The 23,927-nt window shown below is 45.7% G+C and overlaps 1 protein-coding gene across 1 annotated transcript; it reads left to right on the forward strand.

The window, feature by feature from the left end:
* The first annotated feature begins 831 nt into the window (after window positions 1-831).
* Window positions 832-22,344, forward strand: LOC150069288 (nuclear receptor subfamily 1 group I member 2-like). Its single transcript, XM_090332232.1, has 9 exons — window positions 832-864; window positions 15,298-15,510; window positions 16,610-16,743; window positions 16,986-17,173; window positions 17,962-18,236; window positions 19,761-19,903; window positions 20,157-20,273; window positions 20,577-20,682; window positions 22,002-22,344. The coding sequence occupies exons 2-9, from the start codon at window positions 15,320-15,322 to the stop codon at window positions 22,147-22,149; spliced, it is 1,302 nt and encodes a 433-aa protein (XP_090188358.1). The 5' UTR covers window positions 832-864; window positions 15,298-15,319; the 3' UTR covers window positions 22,150-22,344.
* The last annotated feature ends 1,583 nt before the right edge of the window (window positions 22,345-23,927 follow it).

Below are 23,927 nucleotides of genomic sequence, written 5' to 3' on the forward strand. Positions count from 1 at the left end.
TCATTTGTCTGAACCCCATCCCCGACTGTCCTGCCTCTGTTTCCCTTCCTCTCACATCAACATCCCAGTGATATTCCCTGAAATAACACCAGGCAGGAAGATGGCCTAGACCCAGGAAGAAGTCTTCAGGGAACTTTGTAGCCAGGTAACAGAGGCTTACTGCAATCATAGTAACCCAGGAGGCTGAGATCTGAGGCAGCATGCGTAGAAAACTCCAGGAGACTCCTATCTCCAATTAACCACAAAACAGCTGGAACTGAAGCTGTGACTCAAGTGGTAGACTGCTAGCCTTCAGCACAAAAGCCCAGGGACAGTACTCAGTCTGAGTTCAAGAACCAGGACTGACCAAAAGAAAGGAACTTTGCTTCCAAATGCTGGTCCACAGAGATCTTCAGACACACAGTGTGTCCATAATTTCTTGGGAAGAGTGGAGAGTATCCTGCTCCTCCAGTACAGTGTTGGACAGGAGGGGAAAAAGGGAGGGTAATGTAATGAGAGTAAATACGGTAATCTGTTGGTTTGCTAGTTCCTGTGCTGGACTTGGGACTTAGGAGTGCCAAATGGAGCCAGTTAGAGCCTACATTGGACCTGGGCTGCAATGCAGGTGAGAGACAAGCCTAGCTCATATCCGGAGATGCCCTAGCTGAGGCCACACAGGAGAAGGAAACCCTGTCCTTTCCTCAGCAGAGCCCAGGCCTGTCCTGCCAGCCCAGTCTTCCCTCCTACCAAATGTGAGACCAGCTGGGTCCACCTCACAAGACAGCCTCGGTGGCTGTGCTGGGCTTTAGGTTGAGCCTTTGCCTCCCAGTTGTTCAAAGTGGCATCCAAAGGAGTAGTGGGAACAAAGCAGCGGCACCCCAGCAGGTATGGCCTTTCTTTTCTTGTTTTCCTGGGGCACTGTCCTCCAGCTCCTGCAGGAGCTCCATGGGAGCTGGAGCTTGCCTCACACAGGAGGTTGGCAATAGTGGCCTGGGAAGCTTTACTCTCCTCATGGCTCAGCTGAAAAAGAGAATGAAGACCTTCACTGTGTACTGAGCCCATGGCCCTGCTTCCCTGGCCTCTCCCTGCCAGAGGAATCAATACAGTAGATGCGGGAGTGAGTTATTATGACTCATCTGTCTGGCCAGCCCTCTCCCTGACATGGAAAATCATACTGGTCTGGCCTATGGGAGCCAGGACAACTACCCTGGGTCCGGTGGGCTTATTTGGGTGAGAGTTAGCTGCTTCTGTTCTTAGGACAGCAGCAGACCAGGCCGTGCCCCTCATTGGAGAATCTCCTCCCCCAATCCCATTTCACTGAAGCTCAGTCCTGTGGTTGTGTTGGCTTTGGACTTCTGAGTTTTCTGCTTGTATGGGGGTCACCTGATCCTGCAGGACTGGCTCTGCCCTGAAATGTTCAGTGTCCCCAGGTCTTCCCCCCTCCCCTGCCCCCATCCAGGAAACCCCTCCTGTCCAAGGTGAGAGCCAGAGGCACTGCCCTAAGACCCTTGTTAGTCTTGGGCAGGTCAGGAGACACTTTGAAGGCCTTCATGAGTCATATGAAAGTCTGCTGTGCCTTTAGGGTGACTGTGTGACACTGCTGCTGTGGGGCTAGTGGGTTATAGCTTATCTCCACTCTGATGACTCTCAAGAATTCTTAGCCAGGCCTCAGCTTACTTAATTCATTGACTAATAGACAATATGGGTTTTTCTGTACATGTAAGTACTGAAAATATTTTATTTATGGAGCCTGGTAGTCTACCTAGTGGTAGAGTGCTTGCCTAGAATGCATGAAGATTTGATTTCTTGGTAACACATACATAGAAAAAGCCAGAAGTGTTGCTATGACTCAAGTGGTAGACCTCTGTAGCCTTGAGAAAGCCCGAGGACAGAGTTTAGTCCCTGAGTTCAAGCGCTAGTACTTGCAAAATGTAGTTATTTATATGCCTATCTTATTCTAAACCTCAAATTAGCCAGATTTAATATCACAGGACAGTTATGCCCTACATGTTTTTTTTAAAATAAAGTTTTATTGAAACACTGCCATGTCCATTTACAATGCAGTTTGCACTTCCTTTGTCCTACAATGGCAGAAGAGAACAGCTGCACAATAGATGGCATGGCCCACATATCCTGAATTGTTAACTACCTGGCCCTTCCTAGAAAGCATTTATATCTCCTAGCTATCACATGATCCCAATATATTCTGGAATAAACACCACAGACCTCCAAACATTAACTATTCTTTTTTTAAAAATAGGTACTCACTTTTTGAATTGTAAAGTAATTTTTAAAAAAAGTTTTGTGTTCCTTGCAAAATGGCAAAGCAGTGTAGACAAGACTAAATTCTCTCTCGTTCACCTTGTTAATCCTGACCTCCTGTTCCCATAAAAGTAATCGGTTTCCTGTGTTTATTAGCACACCACACATGTGTACACATGAATGTGGGTGCTGGCAGGTGTGTTTGTTGTCATATCTTGTCATTATGTTTTACCACTGCACAGCACGGCTTGGACATTAGTTATGTGTATGTGGAGCTCTACCTCATTTAGTGTACTGCTATCTAAGAGTTCACAGCATGAAATCACTTCATTGAACCACTGCTTTGATAGGTATGGAAGGGTTTTGGTGTTTCAGGGTTACTGGTGACCCTCCCTGTTCTCATTTGCATATGTGAGTGGCATGTGGGGAAGCTGGTGTGTCTCTAGAGGAGACATTGGGGAGAGGAATCCCTGCATCGTACCTCATGTGTGGTTTGCTTGTGGAACTGTTGAGCAGCCCTCCTCAGTGCCTAGGCCAACCTCCACCATGGTCAGCAGAGCACTTGCTGTCTGTTTAGTAGCTCATTTTATTCCACTTGGGTGAAAAAAAAGCAATGACTTATTGGACTGATGTCCTACTATTAAATATTTTAATTATAACCTCAATTGTAATTGAGGTTCAACATTCTTTCCTCCTCCTCCTCCTCCTCCTCTTCCACTTCCTCCTCCTCCTCCTCCTCCTCCTCCTCCTCCTCCTTCTTCTCCTTCTTCTTCTTTTCTTCTTCTTCTCCTTCTTCTTTTCCTGTGACTTGAAGTAAGGGCCTGGGTGCTGCCTCTGAGCATTTTTTTTGGCTTTAGGCCTGTGCTCTACCACATGAGCTATAACTCCACTTTCTACGTGGTTTCAATGTCAGTTAATTGGAGATAATTCACACAAATATTCCTCCTCAGATGGCCTTGAACCGAAATCTCTGGGTCTCAACCTCCCAAGTAACTGGAATTGCAGGCCCCAGTCACTAGTGCCCAGTAGGCATTCCTTTTTTTTGTGGGTCATGAGGCTTGAAGTGGGCCTGGGGACTGTCCCTGAGCTCTTCATCTCAAGGATAAATTCTTGGCTGTTGTATTTCCTTGACTTGAATGACCTATCTATGTTCTTAGTTTATTTTTTTATTGCATTTGTGTTTTACTTATTTGTAGGAGTGATTGACTGATTGGTGTTGTTTGATTGATTTTATGGTAGTGAGGCTTGAACCCAGAGCCTCATGCACACTTGATAGTACCCACCCCTCACTCGACTCCTGAGCTATACCTCCACCATTTCATTAACTATCTTAATGTGGTAACCCTATGGTAAATACGTATCAGTTTTTTTGTTGTTGTTAACTTTGTTTATAAAATATTATGTTTTTGTAAGTATAATTCTGACTACTGTTTTTCTGCTGGCTGTTAATTTCAAGTCAGTGAAGTTGTTTTTCATTTTTGTTTATTTTAGTATTTGGAAATTATTTCAAGAAGCTCTCTCAGCTTCTAAGATTAGGAAGGTATTTGGCAAACTTTCTTTTTTTCATTGATTTATTTTTATTGTAATTAGTAGAAGGGTTACAGTTATATTCACCAGATACAAGGTGCATTACTTCACATGCATTGATACCACTTCTCATGCTTTTGTTCCCATTTCCCTCCCCCCAACACCTCCCCTCATCTTGTTTTCCCCCAATCCCTCTCCTATTTCAAATCAACACATGAATGTATATACAATATACCAGATAACAGGTAAGATACTGTAACAATGTGAGAATAATCAAGGGACAACAAAAGAGATGAGAAATGTCATAGTACATTAAAACAACAATCACACATTACATAGCTCTTGTAACCATCGCCTACAAATCCTTTCATTTCGCCTCATTCTATATGGTGGCCTTATGTATCTAGGTTTTTAGTTAGATATATAGAGGTATTGTGTTTTGTAATCCTCTGCTGGGAGAGTCCATGATTTGTACTTATTATGACAAATGAGGGAAACCATTGAGCCTATGTTCCTTTGGGTCTGGCTTACTTCACTTAATATGATTTTTTCCAAGATTTTCCATTTCCTTACAAATGGACCAATGTCGTTCTTTCTGATCGCAACATAGAATTCCATTGTGTATAAATACCACATCTTGCTGATCCAGTCATCTACTGAGGGGCATCTGGGTTTGTTCCAAATCTTTGCTATGGTAAATAGTGCTGCAGTGAACATCATTTTGCTAGTGGCTTTAGTATGTCCTTGTGTCTGGTAGATTGGGTAAATGCTAAGCAGTGGAATTGCTGGGCCATAGCAGAGTTCTATGGTTAGTCTTGTGAGGATCCGTCATACTTTATCAAACTTTCTTGTAATGTTTTCATCACTTAAAAAGAAGGATCAAGCCAGGCATGGTGGCTCATACCTGTAATCCTAGTTACTCAGGAGACTGAGGTGTGAGGATTGCAAAGCCAGCTGGGGCAGTAGAGATCATGAGACTCATCTCCAATTAATCACTATCAAAACAAAACCAAATAAAGTGGAAAGTGGGGCTGTGGCTCAAAGGGGAGGGTGGTAGCCTTGAGCTGAAGAGCTCAAGGACAGAGCCAAGGCCCAGAGTTCAAGCCTCATGACATAAATAAAGAGTGAAACTAATGCACCAACAGCCTAATGAATAATACTCTAACCCTTTTATACATTATCTCGACCAAAAAAAAAAGTCACAGGCTGGGAATGTGTCTCAGTGGTAGAGTGTTGTCTAGCATACATGAAGCCCTGTGTTCATTTCCTCAGTACCACACAAGCAAAAAAAGTAGAAGTGGAGCTGTGGCTCAAGTGTTAAGAGTGCTAGCCTTAAGCAAAGGAAGCTCAGGGACAGTGCTCAGGCACTGAGATCAAGGCCAGGGTCTAGACCCCAAAGAAAGACAGGAAAGAAGGAAGGAAGGAAGGAAGGAAGGAAGGAAGGAAGGAAGGAAGGAAGGAAGGAAGGAAGAAAGGAAGGAGAAAGAAAGGAAGGAAGAAAGGAAAGAAAGGAAGGAAGAAAGAAAAGAAAGAAAGAAGGAAAGAAAGAGAAAGAAAGAAAGAAAGAAAGAAAGAAAGAAAGAAAGAAAGAAAGAAAGAAAGAAAAGGAAAGGAAAGAAAAGTGCGTGGGAGGGAGGGAAGGAGGGAAAGAGGAAAGGAGGGAAGGAGGGAGGAAAAAAAGAAAAAGTGTCAAGTCAAGCTCTATTGGCTCAATCCTACTTACACAGAAAGCTGAGACCAAGAGGCTGGATGCTCAAAGCTAGCCTGAGCAACAACGTCCATGAGATTCTATTTCCAATTAAGCAGCTAAAAGCTTGCCTGGAAATATGGTAAAGTAGCAGAGTGCCTGTTAAGCAAGCTGGAGGCACTAAGTTCAAAGTTTGATACTGGAAAAACTAATTTGAAAAAATTATTTCAGTGTTATTTATGTAAAGTTCATCTTTTCCCTACTTATTTTACATATTCTCTATTATGCAGAGGTGACATGTTATTTATCATAGGAATTCCCACTTACACACATGAGCATTCTTTTCCTTTGTATTTATTCTTTCCTCCTTAGCCAATCTCCACTGGAGCTTTTGCCTTTTCCTACTGATTTTTCTCTTAGTAGGTAGGAAACCAATTTAATCTGGTATTTTATCAGTTGCTTTGTTGAATTCTCTTAACAATTATATTCTTTAGAACTTTGCAGGTAGGTAATCATATTATCTAAATATTATGTAAACATGTTTCCTCTTCCTCTCTTACTTAACTGAAGAGAATTGTGCTTAGTGCGTTTTCTTGGCCTGTAGAATACTCTTGAACAACAGTCACCGCAGACAACAGTGAGGGTCGATGCAAACTGTCCTGTGGGTTGCATACTTCACTATTGTAGGGAGGATTGCTTACCAAAACTTAGATATTCTAGGTACTTTAGTCGTCTGCCTACTTTTAGTCACTTTTATTTCATACTTTGAGCTCATTTCCTGGAACCTTCTCTGTGTGAATCCCTGTGTTGAGACTCTTTTCCTCCAAAGGATTTGTCTTGGCCTTTGGCAGGAATAGGGTCAGTACCAAGTGGACCATACCTTGGAGTACACACCTAAGTAGAGTTGAACCTCAGTCTAGCTCACCAACTGCAGATTAGTTATGTGAAACTATATTTTCTTGCTGCTTCACTAAAACCAAAGATATTTCCCCTCTTCCTCCTCCCTTTCCCTGACAGAAGGGAAATCCTCCATCACTGAGGAGGGCTTTACAGCTCAGAAACTCCAACCAGGGCAACTAGGGCAGACCACTTCCAAGACTTTTCCGTTGTTTATTTGTTTGCTCTCCTGCTCTCTTTCCTTCATTCCTTCTCTCCCCTTCCTTCTCTCCCCTTCCTTCTCTTCCTTTCCTTCCTCCTCCCCCTCTCTCTCTCTGCCTCTCTCTGTGTGTCTCTCTGTCTCTCTCTGTCTCTCTCTCTCTGTCTCTCTCTCTCTGTCTCTCTCTCTCTCTCTCTCTCTCTCTCTCTCTCTCTCTCTCTCTCTCTCTCTCTCTCTCTCTCTCTCTCTCTCTCTCTCTCTCTCTCTCTCTCTCTCTCTCCTCTGCCAGTTTAGGTGCATGAACTCAAGGACTAGGCACTGTCCCTGGGATTCTTCTTACTCAAGGTTAACACTCTTCCATACTGAGCATATACCACTTCTGGCCTTTTCTGTTTATGTGGTACCTAGGAATCAAACCCTTGATTTTTTTTTGAGACAGTGTTATTTTCTTATAAAAAATGGCTTTGAACTCATGATCTTCCTGCCTCAGTCTTCCAAGTGCTGGAATTTTAAGTCATGTGGCACCACTCCTAACAGGTTAATATATATTTTCAATTGAGAAAACGGTGAAGGCGGTGGCACTTATAAGGATGCATAGTGTTTACAAACTGCTTTGTTAAATAGCATCTCCTTTATACAACTATTTTAAGATAAGAAATTTAGAAAGTGATATTCTTTAATACAGAATTCCAAGCAGCCACTCTCTTTCAATAGACAGTTGCTTACCTTCTGTGGAATGTGCATCAATGTCAATAAAGTTGTTTGCTATGCTCTTGTTAAATCTGCCTTTTGTTATAGAAATGTCTTCCCCAAGTATGAGCTGTTCCCTTTGAAAGGATAAAATAAGGAAATTAATTGAAGCTCAAAATGAATTTAACAAGCAATGATACCCAGAAAGAATGGAAGAGAGAATGGAAGAAGAAATGGAGGAGACCTTTCATGAAGTCAATTGATAGAAGTTAGTTTTCAAAACTAACACATGCTACCTGGAGAAGCATTAGCATAATTCTCATTTAAGGAAAATTAGAATTTGTGTGCTGGTGGTAGGATAGAGAATGCATTTACAGAAAACATTCCTGGTATGGCCCACCTAAAAAATACTAGATTTTTAAAAAAGATTATTTTTTGAGATGATTTTCTCACTGGTCTTTATTTGTAATGAAACCATAAAGTTAGCATAGAGTGATTATAGGATATGAACAAAAGCATTTTTGCATTATTTTTTCATATATTTTTTATTGCAATTAACAGAAGGATTACGTTATATTCACCAGATAGAAGGTGCATTAGTTCACATTGATACCTTTTCTCATGTCTTGGTCCCCATTTCCCTCCCCTCAGCTCTACCCCTAAAAAAATATTATTTTGCTGCATAGTTGAGCTGGTAAGGAAGTAAGAAAGCAGCCTTCTGCCCTGTGTGCAGGCAAGTAAGAATGTTTGGAAGTCTTTCTGAGCTTTCTCCATCTTCAGCTCTCCAATCTTCTATGTTCTAGAGAGAATGACTTGGGTTTCTTCCATTTGCAGGGTGGTTGGACTCTCTTAATTACATAGTAGAGCTCTGAGTTCTTCATCAAGAACAGTGACTCAGGAAGGGGAGCAATGTTGGTTTAGATTGCTGATGCAGTTGCTGCCTCTTTCTGAGCCATCCATCCAGCCTGGTTCTCCTACTCCAGGTGATGTGTGATGGATGCATGGGAGCCCCGCCCCCACCCAATCCACTTTGCATTTAGGGATGAGACTGGGTAGAGCTCTCTGTCTGCCAGAACCTGAGCCCACCCCTCCTGCAGTTCTATGAAATATGGAAATATCAGACCCTGATTCCAACTGAAACTTGAGAGACAGAGGCATGTCCCTACCCCTTGTGAAGTACACCATACACTCTAAATTCCAAACAAGGGACTCCTAGTATAAAGCTGCAGGTGACAAGACACTACATGGACTGAACCGGGCTAGGCAGTCAACTCAGAGCTCTAAACATTGCGGCCTGCTAAACATTGGAAAGGGGACAGAGTGTACTTGGGAGCTGATGCCAGCTGCCACCTGTGATCTGGGTGAGGGTAACTGCCTTCTGACCTCTTGGGTCTGGTGACTGAGTCCCTGAAAGCACAAAGGCCAACTTCCATTTATGGTCACATGAAGATAGCAGATGAGCTCTCTTCCTCCAGGTCACAAACTGTGGTGCTTGCTTGCTTATTGTTTTTGCGTTTCTTGTTCATCTGAGAGGAGGAACTCTACTCATACTCTACATACTTGAACCATTTCAACAGAATCTTAAACATATGATCTCACTTTGCCCTCACCCCAACCCCTGGCATTGTGTGACAAAATGTATCCCATGTGGCATATCCATGTGTGGGAGAGAAAGAATCAGAATAAAGCAGAAAGAGACAAGGTTCTGCCACTTACTTCCCTTCATCACTCAGATCCACCCCGTGCCCAGGCTTCTTTGTCATGCCCAGCTCCACCACAGGAGGAACTGCTGCTAGCTGTGTGAATGTCACTGGCCTCTCCACTTGAGGCTGTGATTTCAACACAGCCCTGTGTAGAAGTGACTTGATAAGTTCACCTGTCATCTCCCTCTATTGGGTGAAGCCAACCGTTTTATACTTCTCTTGCCAAAGTGCTCATTCTTATATTATTCCCACCTTCTTTCTATTTTCCCCCTCTGCTTTTCATTTCAGAGCATCTCACACCAAATATACAGTGAGCAAATAACTGTTTAACATTATTAATTTGCTTGTGTGTCTGGCAGTTTTGAGTTATTCATTTGCTTGGTTGTCAGTTTTGGGACTTGAGCTCAGGGCCTGGGCACTCTCCCTGAGCTTTGTACTCAACACTAGCTCTCTACCACTTTGAGCCACAACACTATGGCCAGTTTTGTTGTGGTTAATTAGACATAAGGGTCTCATGGCTTTCCATGCCTGAGTTGGCTTTTAACTGTGATCTTCAGATCTCAGCCTCCTGAGTAGCTAGGATTACAGGTATGAACCACTGCCGCCCATCCAAATAACGGGTTAAGGTGTGGATCATTTCTCATGTCTGTATTATCAGCACTTTTAACTTTAAAATGAACCAAACAGGATTTTTTTTGGGGGGGGCATTATGGGGCTTGAACTCAGCCTGGACACTGTCCCTTAGATCTTCAGCTCAAGGCTACCACCCTACCCTTGAGCCAAGCCCCACTTCCTATTTTCTACAGTTTAATTGGAGATAAAGGTCTCAGGATTTTTTTGTGCTTGGCCTGGCTTTGAACCTTGATCCTCAGATCTCAACCTCCTGAGTAGCTAGGATTACAGGCATGAGCCAGTGTGCCTGGCAGGTTTTTTTTTTCTTTATACCTGTACTAGAGCTTGGAATTAGGGTTCAGTTACTAGCCCAGACTAGCATTCTACTACTTGAAGCCCCAGCTCCACTTCCTGCTTTTTGCTGCTTAATTGAAGAGTGACTGATTTTGTGACTGATTGGAAAGTCTGATAGCATTCCTGCACAGGCTGGCCTTGTGCCATTATTCTCAAATCTCAGCCTCCTGATTAGCTAGAATTATAGATATGAGCCACCACCACCCAACTACCCTAACCATTTTTAAGTGCACAGTCCATGGTAATTATATTGATATTGTTGGCAGCCAAATTTCAGACCTTTTTCTTCTTATACAAGGGAAATGCTCCATCCAGTAAACAATACTTTGTGCCCTTCCTCTGGAAAATGTGTTCTTTGTGTGTGTGTTTATGTGTGATTACTGATCTTCATATAAAAAAAACGTACATAATTTGATTTTTTTTTTTGCCAGTCCTGGGTTTGAGCTCAAGGCATGGGCACTGTCCTTAGACTTTCTGAAGGCTAGAGCTCTACCACTTGAGCCTCCGCGCCACTTCTGGCTTTTTTTTCTTCTCTGTATGTGGTACCGAAGAATCGAACCCAGGTCTTAGTGCATGCTAGGCAAGCACTCTACCATTAGGCCAAACTCCTGGCCCCCATAATTTGATTTTTGCAACTGACTTACTTCTGTTAGCCTAATGTCATTCCTCATGGAATTACCTCTTGAGTGCTGGCACTCAAGAGGTGTTTAATGATCATGGAGGAAAGGAAGTTCACAGCTTTTTAATCAAAAGCTTTCTTTGATCCCTGTCCTAAAAAGAAGGTATTTGATGGGCCTCTCCTCCAAATCTCACATTTCACTGAGATTCCTACCAAATACGAGACCATCATTCCAACCTTTGTCTGGCTCATTACCCAGACTCAGCACCTTGAGTGCAATAACAAAACCCCAACAAGCCTGGGCCAGACTGGGATGAGATTCTCACACTTGTGCTCTCTTGACCCTGGGGTAATACTGTGCCCAGCCATTCCCTGTGGTTAGGATGACAGGCAGGAGTCACTGTGCCCACACATTGGCTGAAATGGAGGGCCCTCACCCTTTTGTTTGTTTTTTCCCAGGCTGACCTCAAACCACTATCCTTCCATCTCTGCCTTCCAATCAGTGATGTCACAGGCTTGAGACAATGTGCCTGCCTATCTCTGTATCATCCTTTTACTATTTGCATATTTTATGGGATATAGAATAATAATGCAATACATATAAAGCAGTCTAAAATGACTGTGATATAAATAGCATTTACATGTATTCAGACATTCATCATTGGGATCATTTGGACTCTTCAAGTTATTTTAAAACTATAACATAAATTGTTGTAGACTGTAATTGCCCTGTTGATGTTTGAATCCCTGAAAATTTTTCTTCTTGTCTAATCAGACCTTGGTCCCTATTACCTAGTCTCCAACTCCTCTTCATTCCCTTTCCTAATCTTTAGGGAGCAGTATTCTTCCTTTTCCTAAGAATCAAATCATTCCTTTTCAGCTCCATAAAAGTGTGAGAACAGCCAAGTCTTTATCTTTGTGCACCTGACTTATTTCATTTAGTACCATATATTCCAATATTATCATGATTCCCGGAACCAACAGTTCATTTTTTTTACAGTTGCAAAAGATAACCCTGTGCCACATGCTTTAATCTACTCATCTGTCAGCAGATACCTGAGTTGATTCCAGATTCCAGGTGGTGTGAGTACTGCTCAATAAATGTGGCAGTGGAGATACCACTTTTAAAGACTGATTTCATTTCCTGTGGGTGCATTCGTGATTAGGGAGAACCTGAGTCATATGGTGAACCTCTTTTGTTGTTGGGGAATTTTGGAATTGTTTTCTTTTTTATTGTAATTAATAGAAGAGTTATAGTTATATCCACCAGGTAGAAGGAGCATTACTTCACCTACATTGATACCGCTTCTCATGTTTTTGTCCCCATTTCCCTCCCCTTCCTTCTCCCCCCATCTTATTTCCCCTCTTCCCTTTCCTATTTCAAATAAACAAATCAACATATATACAATATGCCAGATTATAAGGTAAGATACTGTAACAATATGAGAATAACCAAGGGACAACAAAAGAGATGAGGAAATAACATAGTACATTAAGAACAACATTCACTCATTTTATAGCTCTTGTTTCCATATATAGAGTTGTTTTATATAATGCTATACTAAGTTAAATTCCCAACAACAATTTCTGAGAGTCTACTATTCTTTGACTCCTTGTTTTGGATAAGAACCATAAGAATGAGGACAAGAGTCCCCAGACACTCAGAAATGCCATCTCATCTTCTTCTCTCTGATGACAATTATATGGAGTGTTTTAGACTTGTTTGTCACTTATATATCTTAGGAAGTGTCTATTCTGATTATTTTCCCATTTTAATTGGATTTTTTAATACTTTTAACACATTGTATTTGTCCATTATTTTAATTTGACTTTTTGAATATTTTTATTAAAAGATTTTTATTAACACTGATTTTTATACTATATTTCAAATGCCATGTTTTAATTGGATTTTTTTGTGGGTCATGGGACTTGAACTTGGCCTGGGTGCTCTCCCTGAGCTCTTCAGCTCAAAGCTACCACCTTACCCTTGAGCCAAGCCCCACTTCCCGTTTTCTAAAGGTTAATTGGTGAATTGGAGATAAGAGTCTCAGGTACTTTTGTGCTGGCTTTGAACCTTGATCCTCAGATCTCAGTCTCTGGAGTAGATAGGATTACAGGTGTGAGCCACTGCAGCTGGCTAATTGGATTTTATGATGAAGTTTGTGACTATCTTACATAGTCCAGATATCAATCCTTAGTCAGATGAGCAGTTTCTCCCATCTATAAATTTTCTCTCTCTCTTTTTATTCTAGTCCTGGGTATCAAACTCAGGACCAGGGCATTGTCTCTGAGCTGTTTTCATCGATGGATAGTGCTCTGCTACTTGAGCCACAGTTCCATTCCCAGCCTTTTGGTGGTTAATTAGGGATAAGAGTATTACAGACTTTCCTGACTGGGCTGGCTTTGAATCAAGATTCTCAGATCTCAGCCTCCTGAGTATGTAGATTGCCCTTCATTGTCGTGTGTGTGTGTGTGTGTATGTGTGTATATGTGTGTGTGTGTGTAGAGATACATAGACACCTATATCTACCTATCGGAAAGGTGATGTACAGAGGGGTTACAATTATGTAAGTGAGGTAATGAATATATTTATTTCCTTGACCTCTCTTTATTTTACTTACTGTCCAGAAGCTTCTTAATTTGATATGATCACTTTTATCCTACTTTAGCTTTTGTTGTAGGTTTTTAATTATAAGCATATATGCACATACACACATATATATCATTAAAATCTTAAAAAAATATTTGTCACCATGGTAGAATGTTTCCCTCGTGTTTTGTCTCCGTTTCTACCATCTTATCTGTGTTTTCCATATGAATTTACTTTCAACTTCTTGTTCTCTCTCTAGTGACTTCCTTTGCTCTCTCTGAGGCCTTCCTTATAGACTCTCTGCCTTCCATTTTTCCTTCCTCTTTGTTACAAGTAAAATACCCTATTCATCTATTTTTGTACTATACTAATTAAAATCTAAGTTATTATTTCCTTCCTTTTTCTCAAACATCTACATGAACATACAACTTGCGTTTTGACATTGCACCTCCTGCCTTATACTGGGGGCATATATTAGTTAGATTTCTTGCTCTAACTCTACTGATATTTGTTGTTTTCTTTTTATTCTTTGCTTTTCTGAAAATCCTGGGGCTTGAACTCAGGACCTGAGCACTGTCCTTATGTTTTCTCAAGACTGGCGCTCTAGCACTTGAGCCACAGCAGCATTTTTTTTCTGTATGTGGTACCAAAGAATCAAACCCAGGGCTTCCTGCATGCTAGACAAGCACTCTACCACTAGGCCATGCTCCCAGCCCTCATTTTATTTTTCTAGGTTCATAGACACTTCAGATTTTGACATCGAGTTTAATTCATCTTTGAAATCTACGTGATCATTCATATAGTTTTAATTTCTTCTACTGTTTACAAAACATATTGCTGTTTATTGATTGGGGAGGTATAACACGTTTACTTGTACAGTATGTTGCTATTTTGACTCTTGTTTGCGGCGTTGTATTCATTTTTGGTTCATGATTAGTGAGTTTTTGCCCATAATTCTTGGAAGTTATGCACACAATTACTTCCCCAGGTATAAAGGGGTAAAAGAAGTTCATTCACTGCAGAAAGGCAGCACGTCTCTCTGGGAATCTGACAGAACTATGAACCCAAGAGAACTTTACATCAAATCCTTGGCTTCAAGGTTTTGTGAACAAATAAAATATACCTTATTTCTGCAAGCTGACTTAAGCTGAAAATTATAACTAGAGCACTCAGAGGAGATCCACTCTCCACATTAGTGCAGTTCAACCATCTAATAACCTGTTTTATTCCATTTTCTAGAGAGCTAAGATCAAGGACAAGTTAATTCCCTGTTCACTATTAGGGAAGAAATGCTGGCTGCTGTCTTTCCTGATATTACCAACAGAAATTATCCTCTGTGTGGAAATGTTCCTGGGAGCTTTATTTTGATTATAGAAAAAATAGCATCATCTGTGGAAGATTGCACTACATAGACGTGTGTGTGTGAGTGTGTGTGTATGTGTCTTGTCTGTCTGTCTGTCTGTCAGTCTGTGTCTGTGTCTGTGTGTCTGTGTGTTTGTGTATGTGCTTGCTCATACACGTGGGTCAATAGTGAGGTTTGACTTCAGGCCGTGAGCATAGTCCCTGAGCTATTCTGCTCAAGGCTGTTGCTCCACCACTATCACTATTGCTCCAAGAGACTCAGGGACTTTTCTGCCTGGGCTACACTGCAAGTGAGATCCTCTCCAAATCCCTAGAGACACTTGTGAGCACAGTGGGGAACTTGCCAATTGCTGCTAACCATCTACACTTCCCATTCCAAGAGAAACTCATGGCACACTGTCAAGATGGCCTGGGTCTGGAAAGACATCCTGAGCAGAGCTCCCGGTAATGAACACAAACTCTTGCTTATCCAATCACACTCGACCTCCACCATGGTGGAGGATTATTCCTTCTACACTAAGTACAATTTGAACACACCTACACTGCCTCTCTCCCTTTTTCCCTACTCTCTTCTTCCTCTGGATTATTGCTGACTCTCCTGTAAGTGTTTTACTACAAAGGTCTATCATGGACAGAAGGTCACAGTGTCATTCCAACCTTCTCCCACAGTTTTCTTTCCATGAGTAGTCAGCTCTTCAGCCTAGCATCAGACCCAAATGAGAGCCGTGTACAGAAGGCACAATGTTCCTTGTGCAGTTCCTAGCCCTTCACTGTCCAGCCATTTCATGCTCTGTTCTTTTTCCCTCCTTGTTCAAGAGGCCAAGAAGACAACCTGGAGATGAGACCTGGAGAAGGATGGAGCCACAATGCTCCTGTGTCCCAGGAAGAAGCAGACTCTGACTCAGAAAGGCCCACCATCAATGTAGATGAAGAAGATGACAGTCCTCAAATCTGCCGTGTGTGTGGGGACAAGGCCAATGGCTATCACTTCAATGTCATGACATGTGAAGGCTGCAAGGGGTTCTTCAGGTAGAGACACCAGCAACCTTCACTCTCCTGCTGCCATGCACACAGTGGCACATGGAACTGGATCTTCCATTAGCTCTCCAGGCAGTGTCTCAGGGGCCTCAGTTGTTCTGTCTCCAGTCTGGAGAGTGGGTGTGCTGGTGGCTCACCCAACCCTCTCCTCATCAGTTCAGATAGGCCAGTTCTATATCAGAGGAGTCCTTCATCTTCAGTTCTTCCTGGATTTACTAGGACCCCTTCCACTAAAACTCTCCTAGCTCCTGGTGTGTTCCTGAATAGAAGATGAATCAAGAAAAGTGAAAGAATTTGAAAATCCAAAATACAAGTGCTCAGTTCAGTCTTGTAGGGAAGTTGAGTAAAGTTTGGCAGAAAATCAATAGATGAACATTATAGTCTCATCTGAAAACACAGGGATGACCCAAAAATGAAAGACTAAAGCATGTCATCTCAAAAGCAACACAAGCCTTGGCAGAAGAATCAGATTGTCTAGCTGAAGCATGAGGAAGATGAGAGCCAGCTCAGCAAGGCTGCCTGAGCATGGAGTTCAAACCAAACTCAGAAGGGAGGGGAGGGAGGAATGGGCGAGGCTTAAGAGCCATGGGTTGGGTTGCCTTCAGGAAGGGATGGTTTATGCCACCTCAAGGCTGCTCTGAGCTGCCCTTGATTCCCAAATGGCCAGCCTAATGGGCGCCCTCTTGGCTCTTCCTGGTGGTGAATATTCACTCCCTTTGAGCCAAGACCTGCACTCACAGCCCTAAAGATGGAGTGCTGGTTCATGTGGGCATGGGACTCAGCAGTGTGCCTCAGGACTCGCAGGAGGACTGCAGGCCTAGGCAGATCATGGTGGCAAGTTTTGTGTTTGTGTTGGTTCATTGTCACGGGAGGGAAGAAGTCCTAGGTGCCATGGCCAAGCCTTGTGCACAGTGTGCTGGAAAGTTACCTCCCTGCTCTCCCTGTGGCCGGCAGGGTGCCAGCCCTTCTGGAAGAGCCCTGGCTAGGCCTGTGGTGTAAGGAGGGTGAGACTCCAGTGACCTGGAGGCCCTGCCTGGTTCAGAGCCGGGGTGTGCGTGCACGGTGTCCAGTGCTCTCTCTGCTCCCACAGGAGGGCCATGAAACGCAATGTGCGGCTGCGGTGCCCCTTCCGCAAGGGCACCTGCGAGATCACGCGGAAGACGCGGAGGCAGTGCCAGGCCTGTCGCTTGCGAAAGTGCCTGGAGAGCGGCATGAAGAAGGAGAGTGAGTGGTGGGCGCAGACAGCCCCTGGACGGCCAGTGTGCGCTCTGGGTGGGGTGTCTGGGCGCTGTGGGCACATGCTGGGTGTGCACACGCCATGGGCCTGGGAGGCGTTGCATGCAAGCTTGGAAGCAGCCATGGAGACTCGTGGGCTCCTGGAAGCTGGAGTAGGCGCGTGTGGGACGGCAGGCACCCTGGGTTTCTCGCACCTTGAGCAGGGCACTGTGCTGCTCTGCCCCGCGCAGTGATCATGTCAGAAGCTGCTGTGGAGCAGAGGCGCGCCCTGATCAAGAGGAAGAAGAAGGAGCGCATGGACGCTCAGCCGCCCGGGCCGCAGGGCCTGACCCACGAGCAGCGCGCGCTGATCCACGAGCTGATGGACGCGCAGACCAGAACCTTCGACACCACCTTCTCCTACTTCAAGGATTTCCGGGTAAGAGCTTTGCACCTGGCCTGCCAGCCTTGTCACAGCCTCCAAACCCCAGTCTCCTCCCCAGGCCTTCCTCCAGGGCAGACTCGGGGGAGGAGGGGCTCTTCTGCACTCAGCAAGGTCAGAACCTTTGGGGAGTTTTTAGAAAGGCACACTTCCAAGCACTCCTGGAGATTGGGCAAGACTCCCTGGGTTGGAAAACCTCTGGCCAGTGGTTCCATTTCGAGTAGGACGTGGTGTGAGGCCAAGCGGTTGCAGCCTGTGGATGGCATTGGGGGATTGGTGAGGACAGGGTCAGGTGTGCTGGACTTATGGCCTTCCCTCGCCCTGCCCGCCATGCCCGGCTCCTCTTTCCCTGTGGTTGCACAAGAATCTCAGGTGATCTGCCCTCCCTGGCTAGAGTATTACATTAGCCCAGAAATCTCAGCTTTTATTCTGTCCACCTGCAGTTCTTTAAGCCTTCTCCATGAGTGTCAGGAGATGAGTGCAACAGAGGGATGCTCGGACCACTGGAGGGGACAGACCTCTCCTCCCAGACACATCAACCACGAATGAACATGTTTGGCCATTCAGTCATAGATTCAGAAAGCTTACTTGACAAGACCAGTATAAAAGGGACAAGTGTGTGTGTGTGTGTGTGTGTGTGTGTGTGTGTGTGTGTGTGTGTGTGTGTGCAAAATGGCTTGCTAGCATGCATCTTTTCAGGTGTGGTTGACTCTCTAAGGTGCTGTGAGGACACTTCTGGAAGACAATACACTGTGCTCCCCACCATCTCCTGTCATGTATTCCAGCTACCAAACATGTTTGGCAGTGACAACATGATCCTAGAATTCCTGCAGAGTTCACTGGGAGAATTACCTCCCAGCTGGAAGGAGTTCAGGAAAAAGCTGTGTCCTATGAAGGTCTCTCTGCAGCTGCGAGGGGACGATGGCAGTGTCTGGAACTACAACCCCCCAACCTATAAAGACGGAAAAGAGATCATTCCCATGCTGCCACACCTGGCCGACATGTCAACCTACATGTTCAAAGGTGTCATCAACTTTGCCAAAGTCATCTCCTGCTTTAGGTAGGCCATGGGGCTGGGCCCAGAGTGTGGAGAGGAAAGACATGGCCTAGAGTTTCAGAGGAACTAAGGCAGTAGCCATGAATTTAGGGGATGGATTTCATTGCCCAAGACCCCTGTGTTTTTTTGCTGGGGATTCAGTTAGCCTCAGCTGTGTGTTGATCTCCGTAATTCACATGGCTTTGTAGGAAATAAGAAATGTCCCCCACACCGATGTCCACTTAGGGGACATTGCGATGGCAATTCCCTTTCCTTTACTCCCATAATGGCAGAAATCACAATTCTGCCTTTTTAGAACAAAGAAGATAGACTTCCAGCTGACACCTTCCAAAGGAAAGGATGGGTGGCACTGAGATCCACAGGGCTAGGTCTCCCCAGAGCTGGACATACAGGTGACATTTGTGACAGCTGGCTCAATAGGTGACCCAGCACCCCTGTGTGATGAGAACCACAGTCCCATCCTATGAAGGCTCTGCGGCTAGAGATGGTGCAGGGTGTGATTGCGCTTGGGTTAGTCACCTGTCCTCCTGAGGCTGCACGAGTGGGGCTGAATCACACATGCAGAAAGCCTGGATTCCTTGGTAGGGAGGGGGCAGGTGCTAACTGTGGCGCTCAAGTTCTGAGGTTGTCTGGAGAAAAAAGGGCAGAAACATGCCCACATGAAATCCAAGGTAATGCCAGGGAGCAATTTGCTCCACTCCATGGAGCCCAGAAAGGAGTGATACTCATGGGCCTCTGCGCTCTGGACACAGCCACAGGAGGAGTGAGACACCTGGTCTTGATTAATAGGAATGGTTTGTTCAGGTGAAGGAAGCATTCTAAGTGGAGAAAGTGAGGCTGAGAAAACAAGAGCCAAGGCATTGACAGTAGGTCAATGGCTATGTGGGAAGTTGGAGAAGATGGTCAGGTTGTTAAGCACCCACATGTCAAGCTAACTGGGCCTAGAGGGCCCCTGAAGGCTGCACAAGGGGAGAGGATAATGTAGGGGACTGTAATTTGCTGAGCTACCCTATGACTGGGAGAGACTGGAGGTAGCCAGGATGCCATTGCAGTAGTGCTCTGGAAGACTCCCTCCCACCTCTCCTGCTCCTCCTCCTCCTCTTTGCTTCTCCTAATGCTTCTCCTCCTCCTCCCTTTCCTCATCCTGTCCTCTTCCCCTTCCCCTTCCTTTCCAACCTGCCCTTTCTGCCTCACCTCCCCACGCTGTTTTCCTTCCCCCTGTTCCCTTTATTCTGTCTTTCATCCTACTTAGCTCCTCCCCTTCCCTTTTTTCTCCTCTTCTCTTCCTTTCTCCTTCTCCTCCTGCTTCTCCTCTGCCCTTCACCCCTACCTCCTTCCTTACCCCCTCTTGTATCTTCTCCTCCCCCTCCTAGACCTCTTGCTTCACCTGTTTCTCCTTTTTCCCTTCTCCCCTCTCAACTCCCCTCTCCTTTGACAATCCTCTTTCTTCTGTTTATCCTGGATTCTGGCTGCTATGTGGGGCTAGTATCCCTGGAGCTGTGACTGCCTCCCTGTCCTTGCTACTAGGGATTTGCCGATCCAGGACCAGATCGCTCTGCTGAAGGGGGCCACTTTTGAAATATTCATACTGAGGTTCAACACCATGTTCAACACAGAGAATGGAACCTGGGGGTGTGGTCGGCTCATCTACTGTTTTGAAGACCCTGAAGGTGACCTGGCAGAGGGAGGGGGGGCAAGGAGGAGCTGGTAGTGGGAGGATGGTCGGCTCATCTACTGTTTTGAAGACCATGAAGGTGACTTGGCAGAGGGAGGGGGGGCAAGGAGGAGCTGGTAGTGGAGGAAGGGAAATATAATTTTCTCTCCTAGGATGCAGGGCAGGCAGACTGAGCAATGGTGAGGGAAGCCTGGCTCCTGGGTCAGCTTCCTGAGACACTGTCTCCCCATCAATATCCCCATCCACAGGAGACTTCCAGAGACTTCTACTGGAACCTGGGATAAAATTCCACTACATGCTGAAGAAGCTGCAGCTGCATCAGGAGGAGTATGTGCTGATGCAGGCCATCTCCCTCTTCTCCCCAGGTGATGGCTCTCCCCAGCCGGTGACCTGGCCTCTAATGATCTGCCCCTGCCCACCCGCCCTCGCCCCAGGGAAGGTTCCCACCATTGGCCAGGCTCCCCCATCACCACACAGCTAGGGTGCAGATACCCTGGCTTCTCCTTGGTCAGTGGGGTGATGCAGAGAGATTCTCAACCCTCCTTCGCAGACCTGCCTGGTGACTCCAGCCCTGAGGCCCTGGGCTGGGAGTTCCTGGTCTCTGGCCTGACTGAGGCTCTTGCACAGCTCACCCTTGCTGATGCCACTCCCTTCCCTTTGCCCCACAGATCGCCCTGGAGTAGTGGAGCGCAAGACTGTGGACCAGCTACAGGAGAGGTTTGCCCTCACCCTGAAGGCCTACATAGAGTGCAACCGGCCACAGCCTGCACACCGGTGAGAACCGGCAGGGAGAAGGCTCATAGGGCTGCCTGGGCCCTCCTGGCAGCTCTGCCCTCCAGCTGTCTACTGGCCTGAGCCTCTGACTTCCAAGGCTCTGGGACTGCATCCTGTGATGTCCACTGACACCTCCCTTTCCTGCTCAGCCCCAGCCCCAGCCCCAGGCCAGCTGTGATGACACCTGTAAGGGCCTGAGGCTACATCACATGAGGTAGCAAGAACCAGATGCCCCCAAGTCTCCTACAGGGTGTTCTAGCCCTGATGGTAAAGAACCACAGTGATAGTGAAGATAACAATGCCCCTGGCGGTGAGGTGTTCCTTGCAGGTATTATTTATTGGGAAGTGCCAGCCATAGTGTCCAACAGATTTTGTGTTTTATTATCTTTAATCCTCCTAGAAAGTAGGTAAAGGGCCATGGCTTAAAACTAGGACCTAGGGCTCTCCAGATTTGGGGAGGCTGGACCCAAGCAGAGCAAATCAGAACCAGAGATTATGAATTTCCCAGTTAGGACACAAACCAAGGACAGGAAAGAAACTACCTATCTGGTTCTGGTTGCAACTCACATGAATGCTACTTGGAAACTGGCCTCACCAAGGGCTACCACTCCTCACTGGACTTTAGTATTCCTGCATCTTGTGTCCACAGGCCAGCATGCCAGGAGAATCATTGATTGCAAAATGCCTGATATCTTGAGGATTATGCAACCAGGCCTGGTATTAGGGTGTTGACCTGAAACTCAAAATTCTCTCCGGGCCCACACCAGCTTTCTTTTGGGCTCAAATGAGATGTGACACTGGAAGTGGCCATGTTTTTACTGGGCCAGTCTTCCCTCAGGATGGAACCAGGTGGCCCGAGGTTCCAGCCATCTGTCTTTATCATCTGGAGTGGAAGGAGGCATGTGATGTGTCCCCACACCAAATGCAGAGTCCAATCCAGGAAGGGATCTGACCCTGCAGGTCCTGGCTCCTGGACTTTAACCAAGGAAGTGAACCCCACACCCCTGGCCCTTAGTCTATGTGTGTGATGCCTGTCAACCAAATACATTTAGTACCATAAATGCCTTTCCCACTAAGATCTCTATGTCCTCAAGGCTTTCAGGACTGGAGCCTGTGGCTAGGGTGGAATTCCAGCTTCTACCTCAAGTGCTGGCATGCATTCTTCCCCCCTGGTAGAGAAACTAAGGAATTCAGCTTTGTCTCACCTCTGGGATGACTGTAGCTGTCCTGAGATTGACCTTCCACCCTCACATATGTGCTCAGGTGGATGGGAGAGAGGGAGGCTGTGTCTCCAGCCTCTCCCTCTGGCTGACCCACAGGTTCCTGTTCATGAAGATCATGGCTGTGCTCACAGAGCTACGGAGCCTCAATGCCCAGCACACCCAGCAAGTGCTTCGAATCCAAGACTGCAGCTACCTCTTCACCACCCCGCTCCTGCAGGAGCTGATCAGCAACACAGATGACTGAGCAGCTGTCCTGGCAGTGGCCACTGTGTGGCAAGCAGTCCCAGGGTCCTCTGAGCTGCCACTTCCAGAGCTCCACTGATGGACACTGTGATCACTCATGAATCCTCCATGAGGACTCATAGCTGGCGTCCATTCCTCCAGAAGGGGACCCAGTTCAGCAAAGGAAAGCCACAGACCCTATGTGCACTGTGCTGGCCAGGCCTATCAGGGAGGCAAAGCTGCCCTCCTCTTGACACAGGGCCCTGTGGTCTGGGAATGAATCCCTGTTTCCCAGTGAGTGCCACATCCCACAGAAGTGTGGGGGTTGAGAGGGAAGGGGTGACCAGCCCTGGGCCAAGTGACTGTCCCCACTCACCTCCCAGATCAATGGCTTGGCTTTTCATTGCATCTTTAATGCCCCTGCACCACTCAGCTCCACCTCTCAGCCTCTTTCTAGCTGCTCAGCGGATTCCAGGCCTGGGTCTGTCCATCATCAGTGCAGTGACTTGTTGCCTTCTAGAGAAGCCAGGAGGCCTGCTTGGAGTGCAGGAAGCTTGTCATGGCCTTGTCCTGGGCACACCATTCTGGGTCTGTGCATGCATTCACATGCATCAATAATGCCAAGGCCTGTGTGAGTTGGTATGCAGCACTGACTGAGAGGTGGATCCTCACCTCAGAGTTTATACCTAAGAAAACAAAGCAGAAACTCCTGCTACTCATAGTTTCTAAGCCCTGTTATCACAGCACAGAATAACAGTTATTCCATGAATCATGAGAAGTGACATGTGACAGAGCACAGGTCAGTTTCTGTGGAGGCTGAGCTGCACTGGGTTCAGTGTGCCCAGGAGAGGTGCCTGTGTGTGTGAGAAAGGGGCAGAGACTGGGTCTCCCATGTGCGTCTTTGGTCAGGTTCATCTGCTCCCATTCTGCCTGGAGTCTGGCTTGCTCCTGAGGCTAGATCACTGGAGTGCTTGGCAACAAGCCTCAGGTGACAGTTAATAAATGTGCCACTTGAATGCATCTCTTCTCTAAGGGAAATGGTATAGGAAGATCCTGCCTTGCTTAAACCATTTCTTTCTTGTTTGTTTTTTTTTTTTTTGCCGGTCCTGGGCTTGAGCTCAGGGCATGAGCCCAGTCCTTGAACTTTCTCAAGGTTAGAGCTCTACCTCTTGAGCCTTTGAGCCTCAGCACCACTTCTGGCTTTTTTCTATGTATGTGGCACCAAGGAATCGAACCCGTGTCTTCGTCCATGCTATGCCAGCACTCTACCACTAGGCCAAACTCCCAGGCCCTGCTTAAACCATTTCTTAGGAAAAATGTTCTTGTTATTTCTGCAAGGTACACTTCAAATTCTTCACATAAAAATGAGACTTCGCAAACACATTCCAAGGATACTGCAGTCATAAATGTTAGGCCGTATATGTAAAACCTTTGTGATCTCCATTCCTGGGGAAGAAAGAAATGTGGGAAATAGTAATTTTAAAAGAGTGAACAGGCCGGGAATTTGGCCTAGTGGTTAAAGTGCTTGCCTTGCATGCACGAAGACCCGGGTTCGATTCCTTGGTACCACATATATAGAAAAAGCTGGAAGTGGTGCTGAGGCTAAAGTGGTAGAGTTCTAGCCTTGAGAAAGTCCAAGGACAGTGCTCAGACCCTGAGCTCAAGCCCAGGACTGGCAAAAGAAAAAAAAAAAGAGTGAACAATGAAGAATGTAGAATGTTGTGGAAAATGTCTGTAATTCCAGCAAACCAAAGCAAGAGGATCAAGAATTTGGGATCACCTTGACACACATTGTGAGAT

The sequence above is a fragment of the Megascapheus bottae genome, chromosome 1, assembly GCF_031878675.1.
Source record: "Megascapheus bottae isolate mThoBot1 chromosome 1, mThoBot2.hap1, whole genome shotgun sequence".
Classification (NCBI taxonomy): Eukaryota; Metazoa; Chordata; class Mammalia; order Rodentia; family Geomyidae; genus Megascapheus; species Megascapheus bottae.

Bases quoted from the DNA above. Each gene is read 5' to 3' on its own strand.
- LOC150069288 (XM_090332232.1), top strand. From the start codon at position 15,320: ATGAGACCTGGAGAAGGATGGAGCCACAATGCTCCTGTGTCCCAGGAA. The intron at 16,744-16,985 runs GTGAGTGGTGGG...TGCCCCGCGCAG, and splicing joins GAGCGGCATGAAGAAGGAGA to TGATCATGTCAGAAGCTGCT. The intron at 19,904-20,156 runs GTGACCTGGCAG...CCCCATCCACAG, and splicing joins CTGTTTTGAAGACCCTGAAG to GAGACTTCCAGAGACTTCTA.